Below are 19,441 nucleotides of genomic sequence, written 5' to 3'. Positions count from 1 at the left end.
CCTTGGCACATAGTCCCCCTTTTTCATCTTCACAGCCGGCAACTGTGTATCTCTCTGACCGTTCTTCTATATTCACATTTCCTTCTGACCATAGCCAAGAAAGATTCTCTATCTCTAAGGACCTGTGTGATTAGATTTGGCCCACTGGATCCAGGATAATCTCATCTCAAAGTCGGTAATTTAAACTCACCTGCAAAGTCCCTTTTGCCATGTAATGTAACATATTCACAGATTCTAGGCATTAGGATGTGGCTATCTTTGGCAAAGGGGCATTTTTTTCTGGGTGTATAAGAAGCTAGAGCATAGCTCTGGAATTAGTCTGTGTTCCTCACTTAAAAACTGGGCAAGTTAATTAACTTTCGTGTACTTAACTTTCCCTCATCAGTAAAATGGGTATAGTAAAGGCACATACCTCATAGTTAATACATTGAGTAAATATATACAAAAAAATACTTAGAACAGTAGATGGCATTCAGTGTAGCAACAATAAATGTTATCATATTTATTGAAAGTTGAGCTACAATACAAGGTCTTTATCTTCAGTAAAACCCATATCGAAAGTTTTTGAGTCTCTAACAGTTTCATATTTATTGTCTGGAAATATTCAATCTGGAATATATTGAAAGGCCAACATTTGTTATCTTTCTCTCGAATGCCCAGCAGATAAAAGGATTTGCATGTCCTATTTAGGAAAGATGACGGGAAGATGGCTGGGAAGTCTACTGTTTCATCTGTGGTTTTCTAGTGGTGGCTGTCAGTGGTAATCGTTCTAATTATTGTTCTCTCTCAGCAGTGGACATGGGTCCCAACTAGAGGGCCTTCTGATAGTTCTTAGTAACTTTCAGGGGCTACTTCCTTCGGTAGCTCGAAGTCAGGACCAGTTGCTCTTTACAGTAATAGCTGCTACAATCTAGTTTTGGCATCTCTGAGTATATTTTTTAATGTCTGACATCTCATAATCAGCACAATCGTTTTCCCCTAGCACCACCTCTAGAGAGCATCCCACAACAGAGCAACAAAATATATGCTGCAACCTTTTCCAAAGAATATATGTTTGCTTTCCTCAGACACCAATACCTGGGTGTGCTTGAGTCAGACACAGACCCCCTGGACCATGCATTACAGTTGGACCCACACAAGTTTGCACCAACGCTAATCTAGAGAGGGCTGGCCAGGTGTTGCTAAGAGGCAGGACCTTTTGCCATTTCATTTTTCTTCCCCATTTTTTTTTTTTAGAAACAGTTTTTATGCAAGTCCCAAATAGTTTTGTTTTCTTAAAAGTATCCAGACTAGGTTCTTAAGAAAGTTTTACTTTTCACAAGTAATTTTAAAAAGTAGTGAGTATGGGAGGTTTTTCATAGTGTTAAGATCTGATCTTGTCTAACTGGTTACCCAGTCTATACACCTCTAGAGGTAAACTTAAATGGACTCAGAAAGTTAATCTACAAGGCCAACGTTTCTAACTTTAGAGGAGAAAGGAACTTTGTATGGCTTTTTAATGATGAAGGTGAATGAGTGTGACAGTCTCAGCTATTGTAAATGTAGACCCCAAAATAGAACTTGTCTTAAGGGAACTGCAACTTCAATTTATGAAATATTTTTCTTTAAAGTTCTGCAAAATCCTGGCTCTAGCTTATGCTAAGAAATTGGTTTCTAGGAAGGCCATATCTCAAATAAAAATTGTATACTGTTACCATTACAATTCAGAACACATTGGTTAAATATTATAGAATATAGTATTTTATGCTTTCATATAATTATGAAAGTTCAAAAGTGTTTCTGGAGAAAAAACTGACTCATAAAGAACAAACACAGCTATAGATTGAATAGATTTTAAAGGTTTTTTTTTTTTTTTTTTTTTTGGTTTCTTTTGTTTTGTTTTGGGTTTTTACTTTCTGCCAAAAGTGTGCAAATAATTTTTTTCATGAACCTATGATGTGGCTTATGGAAGCAGAATTGGATCTATGTAATAGAATGCATTTACTTAACTGTTGTGATTAGTAGAAGACTTGACACATCAAGGATATAAAGGTATTATCAATAGTTCTCCTCTCTATGAATCAGAAATGTGATAAAAAATATTTTAAGATTAATTGATGACACTTTGGAAAACAGTGTGGAGATTCCCTAAGAAATTAAAAATAGAGCTACCCTAAGACCCTGCAATTGCACTACTGGGTATTTACCCCAAAGATTCAGATGGAGTGAAAAGAAGGGCCATCTGTACCCCATTGTTCATAGCCGCAATGGCCACAATCACCAAACTACGAAAAGAGCCACTATGTTCTTCAACAGATGAATAGATAGAGAAGATATGGTCCATATATACAATGGAGTATTATGGCTCCATCAGAAAGGATGAATACTCAACTTTTGTATCAACATGGACAGGTCTGGAGGAGATTATGCTGAGTGAAATAAGTCAAGCAAAGAAAGTCAATATCATATGGTTTCACTTACTTGTGGAACATAAGGAATAACATGGAGACATTAGGAGAAGGAAAGGAAAAGTGAATTGGGGAAAATCAGAGGGAGAGATGAACCATAAGAAACCGTGAACTCTGAGAGACAAACTGAGGATTTTGGAGGGGAGTGGGGTGGGGGGTTGGGTGAGCCTGGTGGTGGGTATTAAGGAGGGCACGTATTGCACGGAGCACTGGATGTGATGCATAAACAAATGAATCTTGGAATACTGAAAAAATAAAATAAAATTTTAAAAAAAGATTAATTGCTAAGTGTCAAATCTTAGGCTTTGAACAGTTTGCTACCTTAACAACTGAGGAATCTATATGTAGCAAAAGAAGATATTTATCCATGGCCATTAGAAACCAAAGGAGAGTGGGGAGGGAGGGAGGAAGAAAAAGGGATATTAGCAGTGACCATGATGCTTCTGTGTATTAATGAGCTTTAGTCAACAAAGCAATGAAATGTAAAATCCATAAGCAATGAACAGAAATAATTGTTTCGAAGCCTAGGAAATCTGACCATCAAAAGACAGAGATATAAATATGCTACAACTGACCAAAGTCCTCCAAAATTTCTCAAAAATCTTATGCACAGATGTTCAAAGGAATAACATATAGTGTATATATTTATTTATTAAACTCTCTTTCATGCGTTTTTAAATAATGTAAACATTAAAAAAGAAATCACCTGGCTACATTTGTAAAAAAATTCATTAACAATTCACTGGAACAACAAGAAGACTGGTAAAACTCATAGAAATTGACTTACACGATTGCAAATACCTTAATGGCAATATAATGGACATGATTTTTTTTTTAATTAATATATAGTGTATTATTTCCTTCAGGGGTACAGGTCTGTGAATCATCAGTCTTACACAATTCACAGCACTTGCCCATAGCATATACCCTCTCCAATGTCCATAACCCAGCTACCCTAACCTCCCCTCCAACCCTCCACAGCAACCCTCAGAGTTTGTTTCCTGAGATTAAGAGTCTCTTATTGTCTCCCTCCAGATCCCATCTTGTTTCATTTTTTTAACAGCCATGATCTTAATGGATGAACTATAAGTTGTTTAGGCTTGCATCCATCCTTCTTTTAGGTCATTTTAAAGGTTTGTTTAGTAGCCAAATTAAAAAAAAAATATATATATATATATGCACAAAAAATATATGTATTTATATACATAAAATATATAAATATATATAAACACCATTGTAGAAATAAGTATATATACTATACATATATAATGTTTAGTAGTTAAATAACATAAACATAATATATAGTTTTCAAGATACTGCTTTCTGACTTGCTAAAAGTATCCAAAAAGTAAGCTGTTTATTCCCCTTTACTTGAGATTCCTGTAAGAAATGACAAATTGACTACTAGAATAATTTTTATAGTTTCATGCCGACATAATGCACTATTCTTTTTGGGGGGAAATTTGAATGTAAGGGCTAATATTATGTTTGGCTTTGGTTACCTTATCATTATAACTTTTCTTTTATTAATTGCTCCAGTACTCCAAGTATTAACAAAAAATGAAACATCTCTGGGATGTCTGTCCATTATGACTGAAAGTACCTTTGTCTCCTATTCATTTCTTAATGAAATTCTTTTCTTTTTATTTTATTTTATTTATTTTTTTAAAAGATTTTATTTATTTATTTGACAGACAGAGATCACAAGTAGGCAGAGAGGCAGAGAGGCAGGCAGAGAGAGAGAGGAGGAAGCAGGCTCCCTGCTTGATCCCAGGACCCCGAGATTATGACCTGAGCCAAAGGCAGAGGCTTTAACCCACTGAGCCACCCAGGTGCCCCTCTTAATGAAATGCTTGAACTGAATAAAATTTTCTTTCATTTGATTTTCACATTTTCTCTTAAAGGTAAATGCTCACACTCCTTTACATATTGTGTTTTCAGATTTCTGCCTCTTTGGAAAAAAATTTTAAAAATTCCATTTCCTTTATTTCATGAATGCTTTAAAGCCTATATTTAATATGCCACCTCAAGCGGTAGTGAATTTTTGGATTGCTGAGCTTGAACTGTTTACTGATTCTGTTAGAGCCCTTCGAACAGAGGGTTTTCTTTTCAGCTTCATATATAGCATAAAGAGTGGAAACTATTAGAAACAGGAGTAGGGGACTATAGGTGGCTGTGGATTCTTCTTTGTAGCAATTCCCAAAATAGTACTGGTAATCAGCTTCCTGGTTATCATCACTGCAGGCTTCTTTAAAGCCTCTACAATGGTATAATTTTTTACTCTATTTCAAAATAATGAACTTCAAAGTGAAGGATTCAGTGAAAACTTTTTGTCACTTATGCTGAAATAAGGTTTTTGAAGTGAAGAATTATTTTGTGGAAGCTAGATTTAGTCAAACTATGATTCTTTTAGACTTAGGTTTTGGTTTTATTTAACGGCTAACACATCGTTGTGTAGTTAGACCATGCTAGAAGTATTGCTCAGAGGTGGCAGGGAACTCAGAGGTCAAAAGGGTCAGTGATAAATGCCCAGAAGGCACACAGTTTTGAATTCCTAATACACTGACCTATGACGTGGCTCTTAGGCCAAGGCTGTGCATTGGCTGTATAGTGGGGAATGACAAAGATGGTAGGTTTGTTTGTTTGTTTTTCCCACTTTGGAGATGCTCTGTTCATCCGTTATTTGAAATTTTATAGTGGCAATGTTTTCATTTATTATCTGTGTAACTTTTTAACAAGTGTAAGTTAAGGAAAAAGGACTTTGCAGTTGTAGACATTTGAGACTAAGAATGTGGTACAGTTTCACAGGATGATGACTGATGTCACCCCGAGTAAATGCACTGAGACAGCCACGTGGCTGATGAATGGAAGGGAAGCTGTTCACAGTCAGAAGGCACCTAAGAATAAGTGGTTCTTGATTCTGTGTCTCTTTGACCACTAACATTTTATAGTTCAGAGATGGAGTCCTTCAGAGGACTGAAGCCACCCCAGCTGGAGTGTCAGACAAAACCAAACATACTGTGGAGTTTTTCTTGCAGTAAAATAACAAGTCAGTCTTCCCAAGTCTATATTATCTCACTAAATATGCCATTCAGAGTCACGATAGAAACATTTTTTTTTTTTTTGGTCAAGGAGGAAATAGAGTAAACATGATTTTCCTTAGTCAGAGACTTTGGTATACTTCAGTAAACAAAGAAACAAAGGAAAGTAAGATAGGATTCTTCTTTAATCACCTTAATGTTTAGTCCAACACTAGAAGAGGTTGCTTCCAACCTCCTATCAATGAGTGTCTTTGGGGGTTCAATGACAGATAGTACCTTGTTATGGAAATGTCATTTATATATGGTGATGGGGTACGATCAATGAGGTTTCAAATATAGGAAGTAGTTTTCTACTCCATTATACTCAAGACAATAAAATTAGTTACTAAGACCATGTACAGCTGTACTAATTATATTGTAAAGGTGACAGGCAATTAAACAAATGCATATTTGCAGAAGCAATTATCATATGATCTCACTGATATGAGGAATTTGAGAAGCAAGACAGAGGATCATAGGGGAAGGGAGGGATAAATGAAACAAGATGAAACCAGAGAGGGAGCCAAACCATAAGGGATTCAATCTCAGGAAAAAAACTGAGGGTTGCTGGAGGGAAGGGAAGTCAGAGGGATAGGGTGGCTCAGGCACGGACACTTGGGAGGCTATGTGCTATGGTGAGTTATGTGAGACTGATGAATCACAGACCTGTACCCCTGAAATAAATAATACATTATATGTTAATAAAAACAAAACAAAACAAAACAAATGCATATTTGCAATTTTGTGCTCATATAATAACCCTTAACTGTTATTATCTACTCACTGCTTAATCTAATTCTGGCTTTATTTAAATAATAATTTAAGTAATAAAAAGAAACAATTATTTAAATAAAATATATTTTAAATATATTATTTTGGTCAATTTCTAATATAAAATATTCTAATATTTAAATTTAATATTAAATTTAAATATATATTAAAAATTTAATAATCTATTTTATGTAAAATATATTACGACTCAAATAATAATTTAAATAATAATAAATAATAAATAAATGATTAAATAAAACTATTATATACTTAAAATACTTAAAATATTTTAGTCAATTTTTTATTCTTAAAAAATAACACACTGTAAATTCTGATCTACAACTTAATTTTCTGGCTTAGTTCTAAAACTTTCAAGTTAACTTGTCTTAGTTTCTCCTGGAAATCTATTCTCATCTGTCTGTGGCTTTCTCCTGATTTATTAGAAGGATCTTAGGGAGAATTGAAGTCAGAATTTGCAGAACTTAAGAATCAGCTCTTTGAGTTTACATGATTTTTTCACACACCCAAAGAAAAAACTAAGGGTGTTAACTCTGAACTTCCCTGTTCCTTCTGATCTAGTTTTGCAAACGTTTTCTTTAGTTACTGAAGAACACAGATTTGTTTCAATTGATGATTACTATCTCTTAGGGAAACTGGGACTCTATTTGTAGAATACAGCAGTGTCTTTTTTTTGTAAGAAAAAATATTATTCAGAAAAATGACAAGGATTTGAAAGCAGATTTAAATGGGTCTCACTGCAAAAAGCCTGACATAGTCAATTTCTGGGTCCATACTGAAATACCGGTTGCTTTGGCGATCTCAGTTAGATACCGTGGTTGAAAGCATGCAGGTTCTAGGCAGTGCCTCTCCTAGATGCAAGCATGTTGGAATCTCTAGTACTAAGGGGCTTTCAGTTTGAAAGATGAAAAAAATCTACTGTTTTCATGATAGTATAATAGACACTTTTGGGGACCTACCCAGATTCTCTTTATCAAATTGGTGTTCTTATCCTACAGGTGTTCCTGATGGCTCATATCTGACACTTCTCTTCAAAATTACCATCAGCAAGAGCCTACTTATTGTGAAATGCTTGGCAGGTTATACCATCACCTCTTCTCTGGGAATAACTACATCCAATCCCTGATACTGGGGCACACAAGGCTGTTTCCTTCTTCAAGGTGAGACATCTAGTGGAACTACTCATCTCCCTGAGCACTGTGCCATCACAATTCCTGTGTCTTTTGCCAGTTTCTTCCTCGCCCTCGGGCCTTTCTTTAATATTTCACTGGAGAACAGCTCTTCCATTAATTGCTTGTATAACAATCCCCATCTGAGTTTTGCATCAAGGGAAACCGACTTTAGACAAATGCAAACTACAAAAGTTAAAGCTCTGCAGTATCTTCTTGCTTGGTAGGGATATGTAGAGTCTATTATTCTGCTTACCAGTGATTCTTTGGAGGTCAGAGTCAGCAAAGAATAACTTTGGGGTTGGAATGGAGGAAAAGTGGATGATACTGTTTTTAAATACATATTTTTGAGACCTATCTCAAATATTATGTGGGTAGAAAACATTTAGATAGTATTGCTACAGGCAGAGACCTATTAACTATTCCTTTTTATTTATTTTCTGTTTTATTTCTCATAACATTTCCAAGAATTCTAGTAGGTTTCTAAGCTTTTCAAGCAAGAAAAGAGAAATACTGTGAGACCCTGGAATACCACTTAAATCATGTTGGAGTAACTTTATAAATGGAAAAAAGACTTCACACTTTCCAAATATCTGTTTGACCCTTAGTAATTAACTTTCTTTCATTGATGGGTCTGTCAATTCTTGTTAGTTATCACAGGTATTATTTATGAATTAATTTTACATGCTTTCATATTTTGATTGAGAAGTGTCTGGCACTTTTCCAGTAAATAGTAGCAAACTTGGACATCTCTATATCTTTTCCCACACCATTTTCTGCCTGAATATTTTATTTACTTTATTCCTTACTAAATGGCTAAAATGATGCAGCAGATGGAAAATAAATAATGTACAACTCTAGCAACCAGTACAACTACTAATGTAGTAGCTATGTACTTGGGCTTTAATTTTACTGATTGTTATAAAATATCATAAAGTGATAGCAATCTTAATTCCAGTGATTTTTCTAAATCTATTGTTGAATTAAAACTTTCCAATTAATGTTCTTATTTAAAGTGGTTCTTTTTAATTGCCTTATATTTTTCACATATATACCCCAGTGATATTTTTGGGAAGAACCAAGCCTGTGTTGAGTTTTGTTATATTCTTTCAGAAGTGGAATCCATGTCTTGTCTCTCTATATTATAATGTCTCAAAGCTACATTGTTCTATTGGATAAAGCACAGTGCCATGCCTTTAGAAAGTTTCATTTAAGTGAAATACCTGTAGGAATCCTACTGATAGGAGACTACTTTTCTATCAATATTTCTGAATAGATTCAAACACAAAGAACAGAATATGGAAAAATACACTTTTTATTTTAAAAAAATTTCACTTTTAATGTCCTCAAAGTGGCGCTCTGGACCTCAAATTACAATTTGACTAAGATAGAGCCAAAATAATCAGTTATGTTGTAAAATAATTTATGCTTGGTATTTATTTTAAAAAATTTAGTTTTATATCTGGGGACCTGAGTAGCTCAGCCAATTAGGAGTCCAAAGTCTTGATTTTGGCTCAGGTCATGATCTCAGGGTTGTGATACCCAGCCCTGCCTTGGGTTCCATGCTGGAGCCTGCTTAAGATTCTTTCTCTTCTTCTCCCTCTGCCCCTCCCCCCCACACACACACAAAGAAAGAAAATAAAAAAGATTAGAAAATAAAAATTTGGTTTTATATCTAAAAAAAAGACGATTTAATCCTTCCTTAGTCCAAAATGCAGTATGTAAACAGAATTATTTCTATCCCTTGCTCCTGACTGTTACTTTCACATAATTTGTTGAGTCTTCAAATTACTTTGCATTACATAATCACCTGAAGTAGAATTAAGGATCGGACAGGTATATAAGTTATAGTATAAAGTTAATTTCTAAATCTAGAAAATAAATCATATGTATCTGGTAGATGTACAAAATAAAGGAAATGTGTTACATGCAGTTTAATAATTATGCAGTAAATATAAATCATATGCTGTGTGGAGTTCTGGACAAATGTGTTTGCTATTCTTGATTTTTATATCTATGAAGAACACATGACAAGAAATAGACATGTCGCATGTACTTTTTTGTAAGTTAAAAACATATCTTCTGCCAATTACCCAATGGCACAAGGCTGAGCAAACCTGGAAGATTATTCCTGTGCTTTTCTAACTTAACACTGCCAAGTGTCCTCTGGCTATTATTATTCCTGAGTAAAGGTATCAAGTAAATGCTTTGATTCCCAACATCTAGTCCTTCTTCTCTTGATATTAATCATATACAACATATAAACTTTTATTTGATGCAATACCCATCTCCACACAAAGAAAAAGTCCCATTGTTTTTCTAGGTGAGGAAGTAAGGTTGTAAAGATGTTTAAGTCCTGTCTGCAGGCTGTTCTGGCATCTGGAGTCAATCTTTTAGAAGTCATATCGTATAAAATAGAGTAAGGTATTCTAAATTCCAGGGCATTTACTTAGGGTTTATTGTCAGTTATATTTTACATTTGCCATGATTCTAGTATTTTTCCTGTGCTAGGGATTTTACCTGTACTGAAGGCAAAGATGCTTAAAAATTTTAAGAACATGGATTTATTCTCCTATCATTTCTGTGTCTACATGCAGATTGGTCAAATCAGGAAAAATATGGCATCTGCTGAATGTAGTTATTATGTTCAAACTGTGGAGAATTGGTGATTGTTCAGTCCCAATGCCCCAGTATGTATATTTCCTGATGTCCAGTGTTTTGAGGATATCCATAACATGGATTTTATTTTGATATTATGACTAGATAATTGTTCATGGGACTGTTCAGTACTGTACTTTTAGAGCATATAGGGAAAGGGTCTATGAGTTTTCTTTGATATCTTTCTTTTTTTTTAAGATTTTACCCATCTTTTGACAGATAGAGAGAGAGAGAGAGAGTTCACAAGAAGAGGGAGAGGCAAGCAGAGGGAGAGGGAGAAATAGGCTCCCTAGAGAGCAGGGGACCCAACGTGGGGCTTGATCCAAGATCATGACCTGAGCCAAAGGCAGAAGCTCAACCAACTGAGCCACCCAGGTGCCCCTTTTTTATATCTTTAAGCTTTAGGAGCTTAGTCTTTTCTCCTTAAATGAGACAAGGAGGGCTATCAGTCTCTGAAAGATGAGCTATGTGAATGTATCATTAAAAATCCACTCATCTTCAGGGTCTTGGGCTGACTTTTGAAGTCACTACAATAACATGGTATCAGTCATCCATTTAATCCAGTCTCTTCTTTCTAACAACATGGACTGGAAATTGCATTGCTTAATTATTTGAATTTAGTAAACATGGATTATTATTCCATGAACATTTAAAAATGGGCAAAGATTTTGTGGTTTATTCCATTGGCAAAATCACAACTATAATGATACCTTAGTCCAAAAGTTATGTAATTGCTTAGTAATCCACTGTGTACAGTGCTGTTCTAATTATCTAGATTCAATAGAGAATACATGCTGACTTCCAAGGACTTGTTGAAACAAATATCTAGACTATGACTAATTAGAGGATTTTGTAATACTTTCAATATTAGAATATCATATTAGTCTCAACTCTACAGGGTATAAATTTATCATGTGGCTCTTCTGCTAAGTGGCATTTGCAGATAGAGGCATACATCAGAGTGTTTATTAAGAGAAGAGGATTTAGAGTCAGATCAATTTGTGTTCAAATCTTGCCTGCCACAGATCACCTAAATGACCTTGGACAAGTTAATTAACCCCTCTGGGCCTCAGCAAAATGAGGGATAGTAATACTCAACTAACACAAGTTGTTATGAAGATCAGATAAGCATGTAAAGAGCCTAATAGAGTGACCAGCACATTATAGACACTCAATAAAAGGCTATTATCTTTATTACTGTTATTATTATCATCAGATATGTTAGATTAAAATCTTTCATCTCTCTCTAGCATATGGTTTTCCTGACAGCAATGTTTCCTATGATAATAGAACAGATCATGGCTTCCAACCACTTTATTGGAGGGCAGAAGCAAGCATTACATAGGACCATATTCCTCTGGTTCTCTGTCACTTTCCCTTTCCAAGTATGTAAAAGCAGTTTTCACCTGGCAGTGAACCCAAAATAATGAACTCCATGGCAAGTGAATAGGTCTGTTCAATTATTAAACCTTGTTCTGTCAATGACATAAGCTGCAGGACTATGTTCCATCAATATAGTCCCAGAAGACCATATTCAATTAGGACAACCTCCGAGTCTTTGAGAGTAGTTAAGTTTGTAAGACCAGATGCTGTTAGAAGCTCTCAAAGTCCAGTATAAAACAGTCCCCATGTCTGGCTTAATCCTGACTTCCCTCTAAAGTCTCAGTTAACTTTTGGGCTGTCTTAAGTGTTTTCTGCATAATCTCATGCTACCCCAGAATTTAAATGGGAACTTCTGCCAGATGAATGATACAACTCACTTTTGCCTCATTCCCAGACTCCCAGCCTTTTAGGATGACTACTTTGTACTTCATGTTTTCTCTGTCTGACGACATAGCAGGTAATCAGTTTGGATCCTATCTCACAATGGTCCTTGGCATTTGGTGAAATGGTGGTTCTCATCAATCATAATGAAGAGGATGGGATAAATCTACTGGCTACTTTATATATAAAGTCCTGAATGCCTCAAAGACATTCAGTTATCTAGAATTTTACAAAGCATTCGAACATTCATGAGCAGTACGTAAAATAATACAGTGTGCTTCTGAGAATATAGTAACCCATGAGTTGTTTGTTGGAAGAGAATATGTATCATATGAAAGTTTAAGCTTTTGCTTGACTGGGACTCCTTATAAAACATCCAACTCTGACTCAGATAGTATCTGTTCATTTAAAAAATCTGTTTAATTTGGTTTTTCTCACCCTCAGCTGTAAATTAGCCAACTCATGAAAAAACAAAAAACAAAAAATAGTCTCTTTTTCAGCAGTGGAAAGAGGAGTATTTTTAAAGTTCATTTTTATTTTCTTCCTTTTTGGCATTTTTGGTTAGTTTAGGTACCGGATTCTACTCTAAATTTTATGCAATGGCTAAATGAATGGGACATGGGGCTAAAGAAATGCAACTGAATTTCCAAGAGATTAATCCCTTTCCTTGTGAGTGAATTGAGTTCTTGTAATAATTGTCAGACCCAAGGTCTTCAGATCCTCTGTACACTTTTAACTAAATATCTACCCTATGTTTGCCATTACATCAAAAGTGGTCAATCAATTAAGAGCAATCTTTAGAGTCTTCTGCAGATTTGCAATTTTTAATTACTCTCATCAATTTTGCAATAATAGAGATTCACTTTTTAGATTGTGAAGTGTGTTTTAGAGAGTAATCAGGTGAAGGAAAGTGCTTTTGAGGGGAAATCTTTCAGTGGACACATCATCAATTCAAGCTTCATATCTATTGCATTTAAGCAAAAGAGCAAATTATAATATCATAGAAACAGTTCAGTCTCACTAGAGTCATTAAAATGTTACAAATGTGAAATTAAGTTAATAGTTCTAAAACGTTCATATTTGTCAGAGTGGAAGAATTACAGGCAATAATTTTAAAACCTTCTATTTATTATCTCCTTGAGTTGAAAATAGCAGCAGAAAAGCAGTAGTGTTCAGACTTCTTGACTATTTAGCAATCTGTTGATCCTTAGTTTAAACATTTATTATCCTGTGCCTTCCAAAAATAAAATGAAAAGTTATATTTGCTGGTGAGAAAGGAGAGAAAACATGTCTTTTGGATTTTGACTATCTTAAGAAAGATATGATTATTAACTTCTCATTGAAAGAACTTGGTGGAGAAAATGTGACACCGGAGAAAAAGAGAAGGGTCAAGATGAATAAAACATAATGATTTGAGGCTTTTAAAAATACCATCATATATTTCTGATGATTTTGAATTTTCATACTTTTTGTCTTAAACTATACTGATAATTTGTTTAAAATTAAATAAACACTTGATCCTACAAAACCATGAATACTTTAATTCTACTATATCAATGGTTATCTTCAACATCATTTCAAAATAGAAAGACACTAGTCATTTATGAATAGACATTGCTAACTGGCATTCCCCTAATTATGTAAGGCTGCCTCATGCACATTTCTTTGTAGAATAGCTGCTCCAACCAACCAGCTGACCAAAGGTACTTCCATCTATAGCCACTGGGGATTTCTTTCTAGTCCCTACCCTCTAAATATGTATGGTGTGAAAAATTCTACCTTCTAGTCCGCTCTTCTTCTTTTCCAGAAAGGAAAGGAAGAAGGGCATAAAGAATGTGAGAAAACAAGAATATTGGGAAGTAGTAGAGGAAAATAAGGGATTAAAGGCTCTGTTTCAGGTTATAGAAATCTCCAGAGTAGGGACACCCACGTGTTTTCAGAATGAGGTTTCATGATCAGAAATTGATGTGTGGGTTATTTTTTATAATAGTGATAAGTTGAAAGAATCTGTCCCAGGTTATAATTCAAAAGTAAATTGAGAACCTGTGGAGGTTTTACTCATATCTAATTTCTGTCTTTTTTCATTATCCCAAAGTTTTGCGATGTCACTTCATACAAATACATTTGATGAGGTGAAAAGCATATAGTTTCAATTATTATCAAATTATAATTACTAATTGATTCAAAGCTGAGAGCATTAAACACTGATGGTGGCAGGGTAGGTTATATAGCTCGGGATAAATTTTTTTAAATAAAAAAGTCAGGTAGTCCAGGTTCACAGTGGGATCAGACAGGCCAGATGTCAGTATGGGCACATGTTGGGTGTTCAGCGTGGAGGTGGTGGTGACCTTTTACCCATGGTTTGAAAAACAGGTAAGCATGAGAGGATGCCTTTAATTATCTGTCATGGCTAACTTTGATTTTCCCATAGAATGTTTGTTTTCTGTGGTCTTTCAGTTCTATACTTCTATTAGTGAAATATTTTATCAACATAATTACTTAAAGAGATTTCAGTCAGCTGGCCCTGGCAATAAAGCATTATTTAATTATTCTGTTACCATGAGGAAACATTTTCCCGGATAACTGATCTACAAGGAAACTTTTGGAAACAACTTGTTATAAATTGCATATATAGTTTTCTTTATTTTTTTTGTGTGTGTTTCTTTTTTTTTTAATGTTGATTCCCATTTTATTTTTTTTTATTTATTTATTTTCAGAAAAACAGTATTCATTATTTTTTCACCACACCCAGTGCTTCATGCAATCTGTGCCCTCTATAATACCCACCACCTGGTACCCCAACCTCCCACACCCCCGCCACTTCAAACCCCTCAGATTGTTTTTCAGACTATAGTTTTCTTTAAAAATATATACAATTATGAGCAAAACAAAAAGCAAAAAAAAAAAACAAAACAAACAACTTTCCTTTGAAAGAGAATGCTGATTTTTTCCCCCTATTCTTAGGATTTGTCAAGCACTGCAGTGAATTTTTTCCCGTGTGCTGAAAGTGTATCTGATTGGCTTCATAATTAACTATTTTATTAAAGCCCAGTACGTTTTTTTCTGACCTTTTTTTTCTGCAGTAAAAGACAGTGTTTTTCTAATTAAAACCATCAATAAGAAAGTCGCTTCTTACCTTGTCAGAAGGTTTAAATGGATTTCCTTGTCCGCTAATTCCACCACTGATACTAAATCCAAGGCCAGGATTTTTTTCTATTCTCACACAAAACTATATAAAAAAAAATACAAAAAAGTGATCAAATATATATGAAAGCTAAATATTTTCAAATAACTGCCTCACAGTAGAAAAGATCCACATTTCACTTTAAGTTCCCAAGGTTAGTCTATATTATCTCAGTACACAAAAGACAAAGTACTTAGTGCTTCTATAGGCATAAGTCGTGACTGAAATAACCTGAAATTACCTGGGCAAGCAAATATTACTACTTACTCATTATTGTGGGTAGAAATGCACTTTGATTAGCAGTTTTTAAAAAATGAAAAGCTATCATTATAACAATAATAAAATCATGCATTATTTCAGTTACCTACTTTAAATGCACATATATTCTGACCAAGTAGAAGAGACCGTATGAATAACTGAAAGAAAATTTGCAAATGTTCAGTGAGGGAAAATATGGCTGTTTAAATAAGTTGCTACTGCTTGCTAGGAGAGTAGCACAATTCATCTCCTTGGTAGGTGATTCTGTTGTTTGGAAATAGCAGGGTTCTTATTTTAAGAAAGGGGAGAACTTTTTTTTTTTTTTTTAAAGATTATTTATTTATTTATTTATTAGACAGAGAGAGATCACAAGTAGACAGAGAGGCAGGCAGAGAGAGAGAGGAGGAAACAGGCTCCCTGCTGAGCAGAGAGCCCAATGTGGGACTGGATCCCAGGACCCTGAGATCATGACCTGAGCCGAAGGCAGCGGCTTAACCCACTGAGCCACCCAGGCGCCCAGGGGAGAACTTTTGATCAGAGCTCAAGTGAGGGTGGAACAGTGAGAAAATGAAATATCCAGTAATAGAAGTTTTGAGTTTGTCACCAGCTCCTGGAGAGGCAGTTAGAAGGCTTGGAAGACAGAGAACACTGAAAACAGAAAGAGGTCAAGACTATGGAGAAACAGACAAGGAATAGTTAAAAATTTAGGACTGTGAGGGCTAATATTCTAGTATTCTGTGCTGTATTATCTCCCCAAACCCTAAACCATCGTTGAAAATCTGTTAAACACAAGAGCCTTGTGCGTTAAGACCGATGGGGAAGCGACGGCACGGGAGTAGGTCCAGGTCACACTAAGGCTGTAGTATAGACGAAGCTATTATAAGAGTGAACGCAGATCAAGAATTCAGCAGAAGGGAAGTCATTGCCAGGAATGATCTGGAGAGATGATAACAAACCTAGGAATGCGCTTTTTTCCCCCCTAAGATTTTATTTATTTGTCAGCGAAAAAGAGAGAGAGAAAGAGAGTGTGTGCACGAATGCATAAGCATTCCAACTGAGCAAGAAGCCTGATGGGAAATTCTATCCCAGGGCCCTGGAATCATGACCTGAGCCAAAGACAGACTCAACTGACTGAGTCACCCAGGTGCCCCCAAACCTAGGAATTGTTGATGATCCTGAGCTGGGATATGTATGAGGGCCATGGTGAAAATGCTAGCTTTCCAGGTAAAGGAGGTTGGGGTGACCTGAGATGATTCAAAGACTTGGGACTCTAGTGGGTGCAGACATTTTGGTTACAGAAAGAAAGAAAGAGAAAAAGAAAGAAGAGAGAAAAGAAGGGAAAAGAAAAGAAAGAAAAAAGGAAGGAAAGAAAGAAAGATTTTTAAACTTTTAGGTACAGAATAAATACTGGAACTAGGTGAACCAAGTCTTTCCAGAGATTAGCAGGCCAAAGATTAATAAGGAGTTAAGAAAAATAATCTAAAGAAATACATTCACATATATTTTGTATTTATATAAACATATACTGAGAAAGTTCTTAAAGGTGATTGTAGATGTTTGCTTTCTTAGGTAGCGTAATGTCTTCCCCAGCAATCTTGCTTAGTTAGACTATTACTTTCCTTGTGGACAAATGTAAATGTCTAGATGCTCTCTATATTTTCATTTTCAAGATACCTTTAATCCCTACCTTTAGATAGTCTGTTCCTGGCTTAATTAGCATATATTAAGAGTCACTGGGAACTGGATTAATTAGGTTTGGCCACTTAATGAGACTATCCTTAATTTACTGTCATATTTCTTAATAATAAACGTAATGTTTAACTATTACATAGTTCACTTGCAACACAAGGGCAAAACACTATCCACTAATGGGATTTTTATGGTAGAGTCTTTAATGAATAGTTCCTAAATTATGGGTAACTGCAATTACCATAAGTACTTTCCCATATTTTTATTTTAAAGATATGTTTAATTATAACTTTTCCTCTAATTGAGCTATGTTTGTTAAAACTAGTTATCATAGGGTAATAGCAACAACAGTTTATAATAGTTTTGTACTTACATGGCTCACCATCTGTGGATATGAACATAAAATAGCTTGATATAGCTCAAAGGAATATTTTAGTTTTATTCAATATACCAATTTACCTTGTATCCTTTTTTGTTATTAGTGGTTAATTAGAAAATATAAGGAAGGAACTAATATGGTTTAAACATTTTACCTTTGTGCTTCCCCTACATGTTTCCAATTAAATTATTTGAAATTCGGGTTTTATCTTTCTAATGTGAAAATTTTATATTGCAAATGAAATATGTGGAAAGTATATACACTTCTGGTTTTCCCCAGGCCACTCTAAAGCCTGAAAGGAAATGTATGCAACAGATTTTATTTACAAATTAAATTGCTGAGAATACTTTTTAGTACTTCTCTTTCAAGGCACTGACTATATCTATTTTATATTGTCAATCTGGAAGGCACTAAAAATCGAAGGGAAACAAATTTCGTATGTGCCAAGTATGTGAAGAACTGCCTCAATATATTTTTTAATAATAGAAATAATAAAGATGACACTGTGGTTTTATAAATGTGACAAACAACCATAAATTCTCATCTGAAGCTAGACCGCCCTTGGGCATGCTATGGTATGGCTAATAGGTTGTGTTGTGATCGCTGTGTCCCATAAAGCATGTCACAAAGCGTATTCATCTCACATATAAGAAGTTCTACCTGCCTGGTAACGGGGCCATAAAATGTAAGAGGAGAGAATAGCTCACAGCCAAGAAGCAGTCAAAAACTAATGAGAATTATCAAAGAGGAAATGCAGTGTTCTAGCAAAAGGTCAGAACTAAGAGGCTAATAAATAGCTTATGTAATGAAAATCAGCATTTCAATGCTCTATTAAGATACTGATATCAAGGAATGAAGTTTCTGGCTGAATATACAAGTAATGGGCTGGAAGTCAAGGGTGTATTTGCTTCTTTGAGAGTCTGCTTCCATCATCTGACTTGACTTCATGCTTCTGGTCCGTGTCAATCTTGCTCTATTAAAATATGAGTCTTATTTTAGAGAGGTCTACGATAAAATGGGTTGCTAGGTAGCAGCGAGGCCCTGTGAAGTCATAACCTATAATCTCTTGAAGGTAGTAATATGGTCTTGCAATGCTCTACAACCTAGTGGCAAGAATAAAGGAAATGGTAGCTCTTGTGTGTACATGTGCACATACGAACAATTTACGTGTTTGTGTGTGTGAGTGTGTATGTGTTGGGAGGAATTAGGATTAGGATCAGAATTAGGGAATTGCACAGCAGAAAAGTATTTGGTGGTGCTGTAATGAATTGATGTCCTATGATATGTTCTAATTATCATCATCTTTCCTAGGAGTGTGTGTAAAAGCTTTTAATGGATACCTTTGTTTTTGCTGTCCAAGATCCACTCATCCTAATTCTGGTAGCTATAACCTTAATTTCTCTCTGAATAACTCACCAACTTCTTTATTCTCAGCCTATATACTTTAGGTGAATCATGTTATCTAGGCCTCAAAAAAAGCACTGTATCCCCTAGAAATGTGAATGTTTACAAGATGGGCAGGTAATCCAATCAAAAAGGAGTAATGAGATGCCTACTATGATTTCCAGGAAAGAGAATCTTGCTCACTCCTGCTAATTTTAAAAACTACCATGAGGAGAAAGCCTTTTTTGAGACAGGAACCAACCCATAGAGAGGTCATGAGCCCACTTTAAGCCTCATCTGAAGCTTGCCCATTCCTGTAGTTTTAGCTTAGTATGTATTCATGCCCTCCTCCTTTTTTTATTATTATTACTTTTTTTGCTTAAGTCTTATTAGGTTGAGTCACTTATAATCAAGAGGGCTACTTGGTAAAAATTCAAGGGGACACTTGCTTATTTGTTATAAAACAACTGACTTTTCTTGTCTTTTACTTAAAAAAAACACAAAATATAGTTGGTTGTGGAAAATCTTTTTGGGAAGTGAAGTAGGCAGAATCTCAAAAATTCTGTACTGATTGAAATTCAAGGTGAGGTTTTGATCTACTAGAGGGTTGTTAATTGTTGAAGCATCAAGAAGGAACTTTA

At 35.0% G+C, this 19,441-nt stretch overlaps 1 protein-coding gene across 3 annotated transcripts in view; it reads right to left on the bottom strand.

Moving 5' to 3' along the window:
- Positions 1-19,441, bottom strand: part of LRRC7 (leucine rich repeat containing 7) — a 432,771-nt gene that overhangs the window by 19,195 nt on the left and 394,135 nt on the right. For all 3 annotated transcript variants that reach the window (XM_059376850.1, XM_059376851.1, XM_059376852.1), the window contains one exon: positions 15,044-15,136. In XM_059376850.1, coding sequence (XP_059232833.1) covers positions 15,044-15,136 — 93 coding nt within the window. The remainder of the gene's footprint in view (positions 1-15,043; positions 15,137-19,441) is intronic.

This window comes from Mustela nigripes, chromosome 14, assembly GCF_022355385.1.
Source record: "Mustela nigripes isolate SB6536 chromosome 14, MUSNIG.SB6536, whole genome shotgun sequence".
In the NCBI taxonomy this organism is placed as follows: domain Eukaryota; kingdom Metazoa; phylum Chordata; class Mammalia; order Carnivora; family Mustelidae; genus Mustela; species Mustela nigripes.
The sequence above is the reverse complement of the archived record's forward strand: the minus strand, read 5'-3'. Positions and strand labels throughout refer to the sequence as shown.